The sequence below is a fragment of the Gopherus flavomarginatus genome, chromosome 17 (assembly GCF_025201925.1).
Source record: "Gopherus flavomarginatus isolate rGopFla2 chromosome 17, rGopFla2.mat.asm, whole genome shotgun sequence".
Classification (NCBI taxonomy): Eukaryota; Metazoa; Chordata; order Testudines; family Testudinidae; genus Gopherus; species Gopherus flavomarginatus.
The window spans coordinates 11,824,659-11,842,594 of record NC_066633.1 but is presented as its reverse complement, the minus strand read 5'-3'; the positions used below and the strand labels follow the sequence as shown (position 1 = coordinate 11,842,594).

At 39.8% G+C, this 17,936-nt stretch overlaps 1 protein-coding gene across 21 annotated transcripts in view; it reads right to left on the bottom strand.

Moving 5' to 3' along the window:
• Positions 1-17,936, bottom strand: part of FNBP1 (formin binding protein 1) — a 153,822-nt gene that overhangs the window by 17,168 nt on the left and 118,718 nt on the right. For 3 of the 21 annotated variants that reach the window (XM_050926111.1, XM_050926113.1, XM_050926112.1), the window contains exons 9-12: positions 17,488-17,685; positions 15,765-15,947; positions 7,263-7,361; positions 3,466-3,501 (exon numbers count right to left, since the gene is read on the bottom strand). In XM_050926111.1, coding sequence (XP_050782068.1) covers positions 3,466-3,501; positions 7,263-7,361; positions 15,765-15,947; positions 17,488-17,685 — 516 coding nt within the window. Of the gene's footprint in view, positions 1-3,465; positions 3,502-3,649; positions 3,665-7,262; positions 7,362-15,764; positions 15,948-17,487; positions 17,686-17,936 lie in introns of all 21 variants that reach the window. The other 18 variants (XM_050926116.1, XM_050926117.1, XM_050926120.1 and 15 more) reach the window with 13 other exon arrangements.

The window sequence follows — 17,936 nt, the reverse complement described above, 5'->3', positions numbered from 1 at the left end:
TAGAAGTGCTCTCTGATGTTAAGACTCTCTTGCACTCACTCACGCTACAGAAATTTTACCTTTGGGGCTATGCATGCAACTTATAGCCATACTGTATTCTTTCCAGTGGGTCATGACCGATGCACCATATGTTGAATCTCTAAACCATCCAGCAGGTCTGGGTCTCCTCTCACTTACACTGGTTTAAATAGGAAGTAATTCCATTAGAGTCACAGAGTTATACTATCAAACAAACCAGAACAAGAGAGAGGAGAATCAGGCCGCCCATCTCTCATCTGTTTCTGATTTTGTTTGAAACAAAATACCCCGTCTGCCTTCAGACTGCTGCTCCCCTCCTTCCTGGCAGCACAGGGTTTATAGAGTAGATAGAACATATGCACAGTGAGTTTCCGAGCCTTTATGATTTTTTTTATGGCAGCCCCTGCTTTCTCTGGCAGGTAGATGAGTGGAGGGGTTATGGTGAATGAGGCTGAAGACATCTCAATATTAATAAACTAGCTGTACCCTAATCTAAATTACTAACCTGAATTTATACAGCAGATTTTACAAATTTAATGCCAACAATTCCTTCACACAAAGGGATATTGAGGTGGGGGGTGGGGGAGAGCTGACCCTGCAAATGCAAATCCAGACAAAGTTCAGCTGGCTAAGCAGCTTTGTGATGGCTTGTGATCGAAGTTGCTAGGTGGATTGTGTTAAAATGCCAAATGCTTTCCTCAGAAGAGTGTGATTCAGCAAATACTTTGCCTCAAAACCTGCACTCAGACCTTTTCAGCTGCGCACTGGCTGGGTTCTCCAGAACAGCTGCTTTTTCCGATTTGTAGAGAGTGCTATCTTCTAACAGAGCCTGTGAGTATAGGAAGGGAGTGGAGGGCAGTTATAATGGGTCACCTTGCACCCTCCCCTGGCCCTCATAGGAGTACGAGTGTAACATACACTGGACAGGCCATTAAGGAAAGCTGGCACTCTCACTTAAAGGGACAATGATCTCCCATATCCCTGGGCTTGGTCTCTTTAGTGGAATTTAAGTCCACTTCCAAAAATACTCCCATTTTATGAAAGGATTCAAAGGCAAAATGAATGTGAATGCAGGAAATAACAATGGGTTTTGTTTGTTTTTTGTTTTTTTTACCAGTTAGCTAAAATATGGTACATTCCAAAAATCTCATGCCACTCCCTGTAATCCTGGACAGATTTTATTTATTACCTTCACACACCATTAGAATCTGCATGCTACAGGAGAGGTCTGTTTTCATTTATATTTGTTCGTGCAAATGTCATTTTCTTTAAAATCTTCCCCATCCCCTGTACAGGCATTACAAGAGGTCCATATATTTTGCCAATGGAGTAAGATCATTAAAGCTGTACATATCCTGGTCATGCTGAAGAGTCTGGAGTTGTTTGGAGGATGGGAGGGATATGTAGCTACAGAAAAGGCTACAAAAACATACTACTTAAAGGATACACACATGCAACAGATTCCCTCCAGTGATACCTTAATGGCAAGTCACAAAAGCACCTAATTGAAAATGGAAAAGCCCTTTTAACACGGGGGTTTAAATTCTGAAACCTCCTCATCCAGAAACTTAGGCACAGCTGGATTAGCGATACGGTGGGCTCTAGCAGACAATATTTCAGACCAATGCATTAACATTGCACAGAACTACATCACTGACACTCAAAAAGAACCCTCACTGAATTCACTCAAAAAGGAGGCTCCAACTTCTGACCCAAAAGGGTCATGTCAGGAATCTTTTGCACATGTTGGCTATACTTATAGTACACGCTGCTGCATAGAAAGATCTTGCTTACACACATAATGCATCAGCTGCTTACTAGTAATATGACTAGCAAATACAATGAGTGGAAGGACACTGTCTAAACATCAATGACTGCTAGCTCTGTGGCTTGGTGGAGAGACAAGGTGGGTGAGGTAATATCTTTTCTTGGACCAACTTCTGTTGGTGAGAAAGAGAAGCTTTTGAGCTACACAGAGCTAAGGGCAACTGGGTTTGTCAGTGAGGGAGGGATCTCTGGATCTCTGCCATTTTTCCTTGGGACTGTCATGGGGCTGAAGTATTTAGCTTTGGACTGTGTCTGGAAAGGTAATGGCTACACTAGTTGTAGTACTAAGGCTACTTAAGTGATGCTTTTCACTGCATCAGTGGAGCAGAAGGCCTTGAAATGCCCATGAAGATGCATAAACCCTGCTGCAGGCACTGCAGTGGAGGAGAGTAGTCTTAATGGCACAGATATTCTTAGAAGAAGCCACCAATAATTCTCTCACCTTGTGACAGAAGTCACCTGCTTTGGGGAGACTTGGTGCAGAATGGTGACCCCAAGAATAATGGGGTGAAAGAAACTTAAAGCCTCTGACTGACCCGAAAAGGAAACCTCCCAAACTAACACCACTAATGAGCTACTGCAGATCCTTTGAGGCTTCCTAAAACTTACATCAGTCCTTTGTACCCTGCTACATGTTGGCCTGAAATGATTCAGCAAAACTATTTAAATTGAATTCTTCTGGCTAGGATCAGGAGCGGCAAGAAAGCCAAGACAAGTTATCCAAAACATACCAACGCTGGGATAACTCTGCCTTAACAGTATGCTGTCTTGGATGTAAAATACATCATCACATCATTTCTTTTCACACATGCTCTAACCCCTTCCCTTTTCAGTTTTGCGATGCATTCTCTTACCGTATTTCGAGATATCATCCTGGTTGTATCCAAGACTAGATTTAGGATTCATATATACATGATCATTTGCAAATTTCAATCAAACTGAGTTAACCTTCTTGGTTAAAGTTTATTTAACTTTAATTAAATTTCATTGTTAGTTTTTCTGGAGGACTATATAGGGCTGTAAAATGCAGGTAACAATGATTCAGACTTCCAGTGATTATTAGTACCTGAACATGGAAAACATACAATTTATGACTGTGTTGCAGTCAGATAAAAGGCTTTTACTTTTCTCTCTATGAAGGGCCACAGCACAGCCACAGCAGAGACACTTCTAACATTAATTCTCCCATGTGTATTTCAGGTACAGCAATAGAACTGATTGGTGTAATTTTTGCTACATTTTTATAGCCCTAGATCAGCGGTTCTCAAACTGTGGGACGGGACCCCATTTTAATGGCGTTGCCAGGGCCGGCTTAGACTTGCTAGGGCCTGGGGCTGAACCCCGAGTCCCACAGCCCAGGGCTGAAGCTGATGCCCAAGGGCTTCCTCCTCCTCCCAACCGCCGCCCAGGATGGTGGGGCTCTAGCTTTGGGACCCCCCTACATCCAGGCTTTGTTTCCCCCTCCTGATCAGGTCATGTAGTAATTTTTGTTGTCAGAAGGTCACAGTGCAATGAAGTTTGAGAACCCCTGCCCTGGATTACAAAAAATAAAGATAAACTACACTATAAATTAAGAGTTAATTTTTTAGCAGCTTATTAGAAAGATTGAATTCTGATCACCTCTATTAGATTCCAGACCTGCGTATTCAAAGTTATCTGATAAATGTCAAACAAAGCAAACACAAAGAAGAAACAAATTTAAAATTAATGTCAGTCATGTTGTAGGTGTCACAGTGCACACAAAGAAAAACACACAGAAAACTGTGGTTAAAACGCAGGACAAACATGCTGTAATTGTGCTTACCAGCTTGAGAGAAAGCTTCATGTAAAAATTGTAGGGGTAGAGAAAAAAAGAAAAAACAAGAGCATCAGTAGAAGAGGAACTTTTTCAGTCCTACTGTTATAATAAAACGACACACATATTCTCATTGTTGGTACGTGAAAATGGGTAACACTAGTAATAGATCTGTGCAAAAGTTCACAAGATGGGCCAAACCCTACCATTCAGCTGCCATTTCATGAGTGGAAGTGGAAAAGGAAAACATGTTACACCTTTGCATCATGTTTGCTCTGGCAGTGCAGGTGAAAATGTGACCCAGGCTGACTTACTTCAATGGCTAAGATAGCAATAGGGTATCCCCTTTAAGTAGCACCTTGCACTCAGGAAAACTGGTGCTTTACAATACTTACATAATTAGGTGAGTCACCGCACTCAACACTGAGGTGGTGCTGAAATTCAGCCTCTGCTGGGGTGGCACCCAACACACATTACAGGTGCCAGCCATGCTATACAGCTCATTAGGGCAGGGAGTGGGAAATAATGAACTGAAATTCTGCCAGGACATGGGGACCAACCCTTGGACCCCTCCTGTAAAACATGCCATAGGATCTATAATGATTCCAAGTGGTCGGGGCTTAGTTTGCACATCACCACCCAAAAGGCAGTATTCCTTTACTACCATGCTAGAGCATTAATTAAGAGGGAAGAGTGTCCTCTGTGTAACAACCAACACCACTTCTTCCAGCACCTAGGACATCCTCGCAGGTTTCCCATCCAACTACTAATCAAGTTTGTTTATAAAGTCTGACAGGATCACAGCAAAGGAAAAAAAAATCTCTACCCTTCTTTTTACCCAATTATTTCCATTTACAATTTTTACTTTTATCTCCATGCCCACGCTACTGACTGATATACAAGTCCCTTATGTGACACATACAATCCCTTTCCTCAAAGGCTACTATATACAGCCAATACGTTATCATTTAATTAGCCTGGATACCAAGAGCCTGAGTGTTGTACATTCACGGCCATGCGAGTGATTTGTCTCTGTCCTACAAAACTTACAAATACAGCTATATTAAATGGTGTTGCTGTACCTCATTACTTAAACTACAGTGCCTTCTTACTAGGGTTGCAAAGCCACTGTCACAGCTGCAACACAGGGCGCTTTCCAGGAGCTGCACAGAATACTAAGAAGTATTTCAGCACCATTCCATACTGGACCTAGGGGCATGATTTAACTGCTGTTTAATACAAGAAACTGGGTTTTAAAGGTTATTGCTTGGAAGGGAGGGAAGAATCCAACTTTGTTTCCCAAGAGCTCATCCCACCTCACTCTCCGATATTTGCATTCTGAGTGTTGCAAACCTCTTGGGCGTAATGGCTGGGATGCACAAACTATGTAGCAAACCCCTAGAACATATAAATGTATTTAAATATACTCTGTGCTGAAGCAAAGAAAGCCAGCTGGAACACGGAGGGCAGGCACTCCGCTCACACCATGAGCTAGGCCATAATTTAAGACTTTGGCGCACTTCTGCATTCAAAAGTTGCATGCAGTTAACAACTGGGAAGTCCACTGGTTATTGTGTTCTGATCTTTAATAAGCTAACCGAAGTGCCAGTTTTAGGCAAACACAATTCTCCAAGACTGGACCTCAAATAATGGTAGGGCAGTGGAAGCACAAGTTAAGCACATCTTTTTTTGACATTGCATTTTAATCTTTATGAAGCTTTCAAGGTTATTTACAGTCACTTGGCAGAATCTAATTTTATATTAAAATAAAAATAAGCCAAGCAATCAAACAAAAATGTGGTCTTAAAACAAATAATGATAGACTCCCCGTGAACTGATCCAACATGAATTGCATTTTTGTGATAATGGAACTGGTCAACTAGGTTCCCCTGCAGTTAAGTCAGCCAGTAAATAAAAATATACCCTAACCCCAGAGCCTAGAGAAGTCTAACTCAAGAAATGAAGAGGCCCTTGAAATAACCAAACAAAAGGAATCTATTTTTGAAAGTCGAGGAATAATTATACCAATGAAAAGAGGATCTCACTAAATATCTTGCTGTAGAGATTCAAATCTAGGCAGCCCTTATTTTCATAATTGCTTTAGCATTCCTGTGAACTTTAGCATAGACATGATCAGCACAAGTTGAGATCCTTGTACATAAATACACACAACAGTTATGGTGCAGAAAAAATATTGACCTACAAAGCACTCTATAATGCACAAATGCTTGCTACATGCACTACATTCTAAACACTAAATCATTCTAAAGACTAAACTATGGCCAAAGAGTCATCAGCATTAAAACTATTCTTTTACTGTAAATTCAGCAAATGCTAAGGAATAATAGACATTGCATGTCTAATACGTAGGTTGTTGTTTATTACGTATTACGAAAACCAGAAATCTGATTAATAACGCCCCCCTCCCAAAATGTACAACAGGCATTGTTATACACAGCATGAATAACAAAGCAGTAGAGATTTTAGCAGGTTGTAAATCAAATGAAAACAATGAAATGCTTAATTTAAAAGCAGATTCAAAGTTTTCTGTTTTTGAAAAACATTGACATTATATGGCAGCAATTCAGCTGCTGTACATCTGAGAAGACTGGGGGAAAAAAACGTGTATTAAACATAGCTTACCAAATGACTGCTTTTTTTTTTTTTGGCCAATTCTGTTGGGTTTTCACAGTTAGAGATTTGCTCAGTTCATGGGAGAATGGGGACTTTTCTTCAAACGATTAGAGTGACATTTCTAGTAAATGTAATGAGCAAATCCCACCCAACTGTCCCTTTAAGGCAGGTCTAATGTAGCACTGAAGGGAACAATAAAGAACCTAAGAGCCACAAGCTTCAATAACACATGAGAGAGCACGAAAGCCAACAAGTCCATGTGTTATTGGACAATCACGGACACTAACCTCACTTACAAGAGACAGGGGATTGGACGTTGGGTTTATCAAAGGCTAAAATGTTTCATCTTTGATCCTGTAACAATCTCCTCTACAGTCTGGCTTTGTGCATCTTGTTTAGAAGTCACAGCTCTCGATTCCATGAACCACAAATGTTACATGAAGTTCAGGGAAGCTTTAATGGTGGGTTAAAGCTCTGTTGTAGATAGCACAGTATCACTGCACTGATACGAACGCACTGCCATTCTGCATGGATAGGCTTATACTTACAATGAGCCACAAAAATATTCTTAACAAAGAGTGGAACCCTCTTAGAATACCTTTACAGAGAAAAACCTCAGTGTATAGCAGAGGTCAGCCTACAAGTCTAACCAGTCTTGCAATTAGCACACTGCAGTGAGTTGAAATAGTTTGGGATTATGCTTTCCTATAGAGGTTTCTGACAGCTAAACCCACTTTAAGCAGGTTCCACTGTGGTCTGAATTTCTCATGTTTAACCATTTTAGTGGTGCCAATTTCAGCTTTTCCAGTACTGAGAGCTGTCCCTCTCTCACAGGATCAGTTGTTTCTATCAGTTAATCATGGCTCTCCTCACAATGAATTTGCAGTTTCCTTATGCCTTCTGCGAACCTCATTTCCACTGAAGCACCCTTTTGCAGTGTTGTAAGTGGGGTTAGTGACTGTGCAGCAATTGTATGGGCTGATCACACCATACACAAACTTACAACATAGTCCCTAGCCTCAACGGCACACGTGGGTTTCCCTAAAGTCCTCTTCATGAGTTCTTTGTGAAAATACAAAGAGTGATTCTGCCAGTGAGTCAGCAAGAGAAAACACACACTTGTTAAAGAGGAGACTAACAAGAACACCTCAACATTTACTGTTTCTACAGCAAAATGATAGCTCTGGGCTTAATTAAACTTTAGATGCGATGGTGGGAACCTGCAAGATACCAGGTAACTTCTGAGGGATTTTTTCTCTTTTGGTAAATTAACTAAGCGTCATATTTTTAAACACTAGATTAAATATGCCAAATTAGAAACTATTCTTTGTTCAGGCCAGAATTAATTAAGGCTTTTTAAAAAACTGGTCTTGGCACAGGGTATGTATTAAAATAATGAACATTCCCAAGGGCAAGGAATACAGCTACTTTTCTTGTATGCTGACATTACATATCACCCATAATGAAGAAACGTTTACTACAGGCGGACTGATAGTTAAGGTGGCACATCAATGAACAGTATGTCACAGAGGTGAGACAAAATGATCAAGGAAACATATTAACTGGTGCAATGGAAAGAAAAGTTACATTGTAATAAAGTCAACAACTTCCACTAGAAAAGAAACCACAAAATCCCTCTCTCATTTTTAATGGGAGGGATGGCCTGGAGAACAGAATCTGGTTGAGCCTAGTAATACAGGTAAAATCTGGATTTTTCTGTTTGTTTAAAAGAGTTGCTCTTTAAATGAAAAAGCTTGTGTTACTGCCACTCAGCAATTGTAAAATAAAACAACATAAAGTTAATATCAAGTAACAAAAGAACTGGATTTTGTATGCCCTTAAAAATGGCATTTGAAAATGCAGAGCAAGCATAAATGAAACTAAGAGTTATGTAAGTGGTTCCTTACTTTCTGCATATGCTTTTTTTGCCCCTCTACCTTCCTGAAGGGACACAGTCAACCTAAAGACCATACTTCTGCCTGATTTTAAAAAAAAACATTCTTTTTACATATAACATCTAAAATGACGATAATTAAAAGAAAATAGAGAAACACAATCTTTCTCCATTTCATGTTGATTATAGCACCTAGTATAGATCAGTTTCACTGTTTCCCCTGTACTGTCTGTCAATTTCTTCTATTTGTGCGGATCCTTCAGAGCAAAAAGGGAGAGAGAAAAATGTTATGGAAAATATTATTTGAATACCACAGAAATTTGCAGGATGCAGGCACCTGCAACTACTTTTAACTAAATTTTTAAAGACTGACTAGGATTTCAAGTTGCCAGTGACCCTTCATATTGATGCTGACTGAAACCCTTTGAACTAAGCTAATGACTGCTCTTGATTATTGGATGGACTTTTGCCTCTTCCGAAGGAGAAGGATTCAAGAAATCATCAGTTTGGAGGCCTAACTCAAAACAGGTTGAAGGTAGGATCGGTATCTCACATCGTTTCTTGGAATATTTGTTAACAGTTTTGTGCTATTTCTTTTTTAAATTCAGGAATTATTTCTCCACATCCCCGAGCTGTGTAACACCCTGTGCTAAATAAACATTACACGTGGAAATCACTAGAATTTGCTAAACAGCCAAATCCATTCTGAATGCCTGGAATTTGTGTAGGAATTGTGTGATTTTCATTTATTTTTGGATAGCAAAGTGCCAATTACCATGGGAATTTCACACCATGTGCAATTTTGCATCTGTTGACCTAAGTTGTTTAGATCCAGTTTCTCCCAAACTTGCTCAAATTGAGTAATCTCTTACTATGCAATTACTCCCACTGAAATTAAGAAGAGTATTTATATAGTATGGGTCAGATCCAACTCCCAGTGAAGTCAATGGTGACCTTTCCACTGATTTTAATGGGAGTTGGAGTGGGCCCTAAGAAACTAATATGAGTCAATATGAGTAAAGCTGGCAGGGGGGAGTGATAGCTCAGTGGTTTGAGCATTGGCCTGCTAAACCCAGGGTTGTGAGTTCAATCCTTGAGGGGGCCACCCAGGGATCTGGGGCAAAAATCAGTACTTGGTCCTGCTAGTGAAGGCAGGGGGCTGGACTTGATGACCTTTCAAGGTCCCTTCCAGCTCTAAGAGATAGGTATATCTCCAATTATAAAATACACACACATATATATATATATATATATATATATGAAAGAGTACTTAAATATTGTGTGCAGATGTGGTCGCCCCATCTCAAAAAAGATATACTGGAATCAGAAAAGGGCAACAAAAATGATTAGGGGTATGGAATGACTTCTGTATGAGGAGAGATTAATAAAACAGGGACTTTTTAGCTTGGAAAAGAGATAACTAAGGGGGGGATATGATAGAGGTCTATAAAATCATGACTGGTATGCATAAAGTAAATAAGAAAGTGTTATTTACTTCTTCCCATAATACAAGAACTAGGGGTCACCAAATGAAATTAATAGGCAGCAGCTTTAAAACAAACAAACAAAAGGAAGTATTTCTTCACACAGCGCAAAGTCAACCTGTGGAACTCCTTGACAGAGGATGTTGAGAAGGCCAAGACTATAACAGGGTTCAAAAAAGAACTAAAGTTCATGGAGGATAGGTCCATCAATGGCTATTAGCTGAGATGGGCAGGGATGGTGTCTATAGCCTCTGTTTGCCAGAAGCTGGGAATGCGTGACAGGGAATGGATCGCTTGATGATTCCCCGTTTGGTTCATTCCCTCTTGGGCACCTGGCATTGGCCACTGTCGGAAGACAGGATACTGGGCTAGATGGCCCTTTGGTCTGACCTAGTAGGGCCGTTCTTATGTTCTTAGAGTCAGTCCCTTATTGATTAGATTAACTGAAGAATCTACGTAATATTTAGACATCTATGGTGGCAATATCTATTTCAAGATATCTGGCTAGGATGGGCATACTCTCTGAGCAAACAGAGGTGGTATATAGACAACAGCAAGCTCTAATGAAACACTTTGGTCAGCTAAACACTTTTGTTTTGCCAAATATCTCCTAAATCATACTGTCCTATTGGGTTCCTGTATTTCTTTTCCATCTGTGGCTTCTCATTTGTGCATCAATAAAAGCTTCCTTCAGTATAGGCAGCTTCTCCCAACCTCCTCCTGCCAAATTCCTTCAGTAACACTAATGTCCAATATGTGTAACATCAGAGGTCATCCTCATGCGCCAAATTCAGGTCCTGTTGATTCAGGGGATGTGGGAGGAGGGCAGGACAGGCATTCCTTATAATATCAATACTGTAAAAGCAGCTTTAACCCAGATGTTTACTCTGACACAGCCGTGACCTCATGCAGATATTCTTGACAGGGCTACAATCAACCTGCACTAAACACAAGGGGTTGGGTTAGACCATATCTGCACTAACACATGCCAGCCATACTCCTTTTATATAGATATGATAGGTTCATAGGTTTTTCAGGCCTGAAGGGACCATGATGATTGTCTAGTCTTGACCTCCTGCTTAACGATGAGCCACAGAATTTCACCTAGTAACTCTGGCAACCAAAGATCAATGGAACATGAACTTTATGAGTTTCACAGACAACCACAGCAGATTGACACAACTTAGCTGCCTCTTTTGCTCTGTACTTGTATATGGAGGAAGTGGCCTGAATTTGCCCCACAGAAGAACGAGTAACGTTCTGAACGTTGGCTTGTGGTATCACTGAATCAGACAGGGAAAAGTATCTGTTTACACACAAACATCTTGGTAGCTAACAACAAAAGGACGTGAAATACAGAAAAGCACATCCAAAGGTTTAACAAGGCTTTAGCAAGATATTTTTGTTTTTTTAAAAAATCAATGTGTCAGTGGGTAATTAGAGTGATTCTAAAGAAAGCTAGGTGAGCTTTGTACCTTTATAATTTCAGCTTTCACTCTATTCAGTTAAAAACTATACAGTATACAATAAACGTGTGTGAATTTGGCTGAGGGGGCATTAAAGCTTGAATAGCGGCTCTCTTAGTTCTGTCATATGATTAGTGTATAATGACATTTCATGAAGAAAATGTTTAAAGCGATTAGTCATAATTGCTTAGATAGCAAAATATTTACTTACTAACTAAGTATATGTACATTGGAAATACACATTTCTGAAGCACCCACAGGGTTTTTGTGTAGTGCAAAATAAAGAAGACATTTTTACAAGCTAGAACTACCCAACACTGTTTTGGGAACACTGTCAGTGAACCGCACTGATGCCTTTTACAAGGCCAGACTGTTATACCCTTGCTCATTCTATTAGTAGTCCCATTTAAGTAGGGTGACCAGACAGCAAATGTGAAAAATTAGGACAGGAGGTGGGGGGGTAATAGAAGCCTATGTAAGAAAAAGACCCAAAAATCGGGACTGTCCCTATAAAATCGGGACATCTGGTCACCCTACATTTAAATCACTTGAGCTAATCTCGGAAGAAAGTGCTATTCAACCTGTGCAGGCCTATCAGAATCCAGCTGTCTCAGAGATACCCCTACAAGTAGAGCCTCCAATGTAGAACTGAAAGAATGAGCTTCCCCCTCAGAAGTCATTAGGAAATATTCTTGTGACGGAAGTTCTGTAATTTTGCACTTATTTTATGAAAAACTTTGAAACTTTCAAATTTCCAGTGGTTTTTGACAGGGAAACTAATTTTTTAGTACTACTTTGAACTGTAATCTTGTCAAGCTGGTGGATTCTCTGCAGCTTGAGGTCTTCAAACCACAATCTGAAGACTTCAATAACTCAGGCATAGGTTAGGGGTTTGTTATAGAAGTAGATGGGTAGGGTTCTGTGGCCTGCTTTGTGCAGGGGGTCGGACTAGATGATCACATTGGTCCCTTCTGACCCTAGAATCTATGAATCTATAAGATGGCAGTTCTCAGACAGAACGTAATATTCTTTTTTATATGCTATTTAAGAGATTTTTTTTTCAATTATTTACTCTTTGTAACCAGATGCAGTGATTAGGATACGGGTGGCACTGGAGTTCTCCAAATACCTCAACATCATGTAATTACAAAGAAGGTCTCTATATAGATCATTTTCAGCTTTACTGAATTACATCTTCTGGATCAAACTATCAATGGGATTCCCTGTGGAGAGCAGAATTTGGCCCTTTATATCCAGTTACCTCCTTATTGTGACAGCTTGCTTTAAAAAAAACCTGAAAACTAACTATTATAGCTGCTTTCTATACTGTTCTATTAGGCTTAGAAAGGAAAATAATCCTTATGAAATAACCTAATAACCAAGGGCTATACTGTGCCATCCACTTCTTAGCACGCTTAAAAATTGATGGCACAACATGGTAGAATAACAGACATGTCTTAATTTTCAAAGGAAGAACATTCTGCCTTAAATGTGAAGCTTAAAAAATTTACAGAAGCTGTATATACAAAGAGTTATAATGAGAATAATATTTAGCTCAATATAAATATCCTAAACATCAATTTACAAATACAGACTCAGGCTCCTGCAAGTAGTCCACTGAAATCATGTGAATAAAGATTACAGACACAACTAAGCATTTGCAGGATCAGGCCTGTTTTACTGTCTAGTTCTATTTGTTTTAGGGCTGTTGATCAACCATAGTTAACTCACGTGATTAACTCAAAAAATTAATCGTGATTAAAAAAATTAATCACAATTAATTGCAGTTTTAATTGCACTGTTAAACAATAGAATACCAATTGAAATTTATTAAATATTTTGGATGTTTTTCTACATTTTTAGATATATTGTATTCTGTGTTGTAATTGTAATCAAAGTGTATATTATTTTTATTACAAATATTTGCACTGTAAAAATGATAAACAAAAGAAATAGTATTTTTCAATTCACCTCACACAAATACTGAAGTGCAATCTCTTTATCGTGAAAGGGTAACTTACAAACGCAGATTTTGTTTAGTTACATAACTGCACTCAAAACCAAAACAGTGTAAATCTTTTGAGCCTACAAGTCCACTCAGTCCTACTTCTTGTTCTGCCAATCGATAAGACAAACGAGTTTATTTACATTGTTGGGAGATACTGCTGCCTGCTTCTTATTTACAGTGTCATCTGAAAGTGAGAACAGGCATTCGCATGGCACTTTTGTAGCCAGCGTTGCAAGGTATTTACATGCCAGATGTGCTAAACATTCATATGCTCCTTCATGCTTCAGCCACCATTCCAGAGGATATGCTTACATGCTGATGATGCTCGTTGAAAAAATGTGTCAATTAAATTTGTGACTGTACTCCTTTGGTAGGGATGCGGGGGGGGGGGGGGGGGGGAACTGCATGTCTCCTGCCTTGTTTTACCCGCATTCTGCATACATTTCATATTATAGCAATCTTGGATAATGACCCAGCACATGTTCATTTTAAAAACTTTCACAACAGATTTGACAACTCGCAAATAAGGTACTGATGTGAGATTTCGAAAAATAGCTACAGCACTCGACCCTAGGTTTAAGAATCTGAAGTGCCATCCAAAATCTGAGAGGGACAAGGTGTGGAGCATGCTTTTAGAAGTCTTAAAAGAGCAACACTCCGATGCGGAAACTACAGAACCCAAACCACCAAAAAAAGAACATCAACCTTCTGCTGGTGGCATCTGACTCAGATGATGAAAATGAACATGAGTCGGTCCACGCTGCTTGGATTGTTATTGAGCAGAACCCGTCATCAGCATGGACGCATGTCCCCTGAAATGGTGGTTGAAGCATGAAGGGACATATGAATCTTTAATGCATCTTGCAATGCCAGCTACAACAGTGCCATGAGAACATGTGTCCTCACTTTCAGGTGACATTGTAAACAAGAGGCAGGCAGCATTATCTCCCGTAAATGTAAACAAACTTGTTTGTCTGAGCGATTGGCTGAACAAGAAGTAGGCCTGAGTGGACTTGCAGGCTCCAACATTTTATATTGTTTTATTTTTGAATGCAGGTTTTTGGGTTTTTTTACATAATTCTACATTTCTACATTCAACTTTCATGATAAAGAGATTGCACTACAGTACTTGTATTAGGTGAATTGAAAAAATACTATTTCTTTTGGGGTTGTTTACAGTGCAAATACTTGTAATAAAAAATAAATATAAAGTGAGAACTGTGCACTTTGTATTCTGTGTTGTAACTGAAATCAGTATATTTGAAAATGTAGAAAACATCCCAAAATATTTAACTAAATGGTATTCTATTATTGTTTAGCAGTGCGATTAATTTAATTGTTTGACAGCCCTAATCTGTTTCTCTCTCTCCAGGTATCTAACTAGGTGCCTGTGTGTATACAGCTCTATAAACATCAGCAGCTGTGTGCACATATATATGTTAGCCCAGGTTCTTGGCTTTGGGTGAGGAGAGCACAGCGCAACAGTGGTTTACACAATCTGGGCTGGCTGCCTGGAATAAGTGAGAGAGCCAGAGGGCCTCTAATTTATGCCTGCTGCCAATGACATCAAAAGGCCAATATGTCAGGCAGGGATCACTTGGGTGCAGGAAGACCTGGCCATGTCCACTTTGCTAGAAGCAAGGAGGACAGGAGCACAGGATCTGCAACAACAGCGCCACATCACTGAAGGACTGACCTATCACTGGAGTGAAACTCACATGGCAATGGCAGCTGCTTTTGGGCCCCTTTGCACCGGTAGCATACCGCAAAGCAGCAGCACCACAATGCAACATCTGACATTCTGCCAGAGCTATTTAAAAGAAATCTTATACACTGCTACCTCGATATAATGTCACCCGATAGAACACAAATTTAGATGATATAACGCAGTAAAACAGTGGTCCGGGGTGGGGGGCTGCACACTCCAGTGGATCAAAGCAAGTTCAATATAACATGGTTTCACCAATAACGCGGTAAGATTTTTTGGCTTCCAAGGACAGCATTATATCAAGGTAGAGGTGTATGTGTCCTGTAGCCCCCGAGCATAGAGGTGTAAAGTTCTTACATATGGCATGGAATTCTAAATAGTGCATGTCCTTTCTCAGTCATGGGGAAAGAAAGTCAGTCCAGAATCCAACGGATTCTGCAGGCTCAATGGGAAACATCTGGAAGGCATATCTAGAAATATCATGGTACAATTCTTCATGCTCCTGGATCTGGGGGAGGCAGCATGGGCCAACAGAGTGGAGCGTGTTCTTTCCCAGCTCTTCTACAGGCTGTGAGATCCTGGACAAACTCTCACTTAACTTCTCTGTGCCCTAGTGCTACTCGGTGAGGTACTTATTTTGTCTCTGTGTGAAGAGTTATTTAATATTACATGTCTCCGTCCACCTTTGGGAAAAGGGAAGTGAACTTCTGTCCAAAAGGAACTGGTCATTTCAAACAGGAATCTGTTTTTGAGGTTTTGTTGTGGGGGTTTTGACTGCAAATGACTTTATAGCATTGGATTCCTCAGGTCTGTCTGTATGTTATGGTAAAACACAATGGCTTCATTCACAAAACGAGATTTTACATAACAGAACGTGCAATAAAAGCGCAAGAAAGACAGACAGCAAGCAGTATCCAGAGGAGAACTTACCCCGCGCTTTAGGCTCCTGAAGCAGTGGATTTTGGGTTTGGAGGTCATGAACTCGTTGAAGCGATGGGAGAGGGGTTCCTTTTGCTGCTTGGGAGACTGGGGGCCGTTGGGAACAGCAGAGGGTGAGGCAGAGGCAGGGGGAGGAGGAGGGGGCTGATGGGGGGATGTTAAAAGGGACATAAGCTACGTATAAGAGATGGAGAAGTGACAGAATAAAAAACCAAAATAAAAAGATAAAACACAAAACGAAAATAAGCATCAAAAACAATATTCAAAGTCCACGAAAAGCAATTAAAAACAAAATAATTAAATATTTAAAGCCATGGTTCAAAAAAGAAGGAGGGAAAACAGTGTTCGAGATTTGTGTTAAAAGAAGAATGTGATAAAAATGGGAGTTTTAGTAAGTAATGCAACGAAAAAATAACACGGAATAATTTGACAGAAAGCTCATGCAGACTCTTACATGCAAACTCTATTCCCATAGGTTACTCTGTGCTAGTTCTATGGGCCAGTCAGAATGACGCACATGTACAGATCTTTCAAATACCTGAATTTACACCAATCAAATTAGGAAGGTACTTTAGTGCCCAGTAGCGTTTCTATTATCCGGAAAACAACAAGCCTCATTCTTCCTGCTTTCTAGTCACCTTGCTCTACGCAAACCACATTTATCTTTTTAAAATTACACTACCAATTTACAAGAGAGGTGTTAGGTCACATTCTGCTGTTGGTTACATGAGTGTGAGCACCAGAGGAATTGATTCTCTCTTGCCCTGCATTTCAGGCAATCATTTACATCAGCGAATGTACCATTCTGATTTGTTAATGTTCTGCTCTCACTTTGCAACTGCTGTCAATGGCTAGGGAAGGAGAAGCGCAACAGAAAATGAGGCTAAATCAATGGAGTTTTCTGGTTTTGCATTGGTGTAACAAAGAGCAGAATTTGTCTAGTCATCCTGATACAGACCGATAATCCCAGATAAATGTTGCCATGCATCCTGGTGTAAAATATGACAATGGAGAGAAGAGTTCAATGGATATAAATGATAATAGTGCGTTAAAAAAAAATCAGCTGTACTGTAAAGGCTCGGTTAGATGTGTTGTGAAAAGATGAGTTACAGTCATTCCCCACTTCCAGGTTCCCCAACTGCTGTACCTATAGGGTGACCAGATGTCCCAATTTTATAGGGACAGTCCCGATTTTTGGTTTTTTTTTCTTATACAGGCTCTTATTACCCCCTCCCTCCACTCCCGTCCCGATTTTTCAGACTTGCTGTCTGGTCACCCTATGTACCCATGGTACAGATTGAGATGATAACGCAAATATAAAAAGCTGAGGAGAGTTTTAGAAGTATCAGAATACTGGAGTGAAGCTGCCCAAAAGTAAGAGAGTTAGTTAGCATGCACAGCACTGTGTAAACGCATACAATTCCAGATCTGAATTAGAAACAAATGGACCATGGCAAAAAGACAACTAAAAAGGTAAATAAACAAAGAGCAACACACTTTAAGAAATTATATAGAAATAAAAATATCTTAAAAGTAAACAACAAAATAAGACTATAACAAAACACACCATAATAGGACATCAGTTATTAGTTTTCTGAAACTAAAGTTCAGGTTTTTTTTTAAGTCTTAAATTAAATTGCCAGGACTACTAAACAAGAAAGCCGTTAAAGGCTACAAACATACTGACACTGAAAGGAAGTCTGCAAGTCAGTACCTTATTTTTCTTGATGAATGGCCACAATTTGCCCTTGGATTTGCTGCCAGGCTTGGGTTCAGATTTTCCATCCCATCTGGAATTTGAAAGGCTGGATTCCGAGACAGTGCGTTTCATTGGCTGAGTGAAGTCTTCAAAGTCAATATCTCCTGGTGGTTCGAACCCTGATTTAAAGGCTTCTATTACCAGTAGTGAATCCTGAAATGCCATAAATACAATCTGTCTGTAAGTATGTTGCAAACCAATAAAAAAAATGGCTGTTAACGGAACAACAGTGTAAGAGTAGAGGAGGAAAAAGTTTCCTAGTCACAGTGAAGCATGTGATAGCTTAACAAAACCAACCTAATTGCTAACGGGTTTGTTAGCACCCAGTCCATCATTCCTATATAAAATCTGAGTCCAGTGTAGAAAGGTCTCATTGAGACCAACTGCTTCTTTAACCACCAATA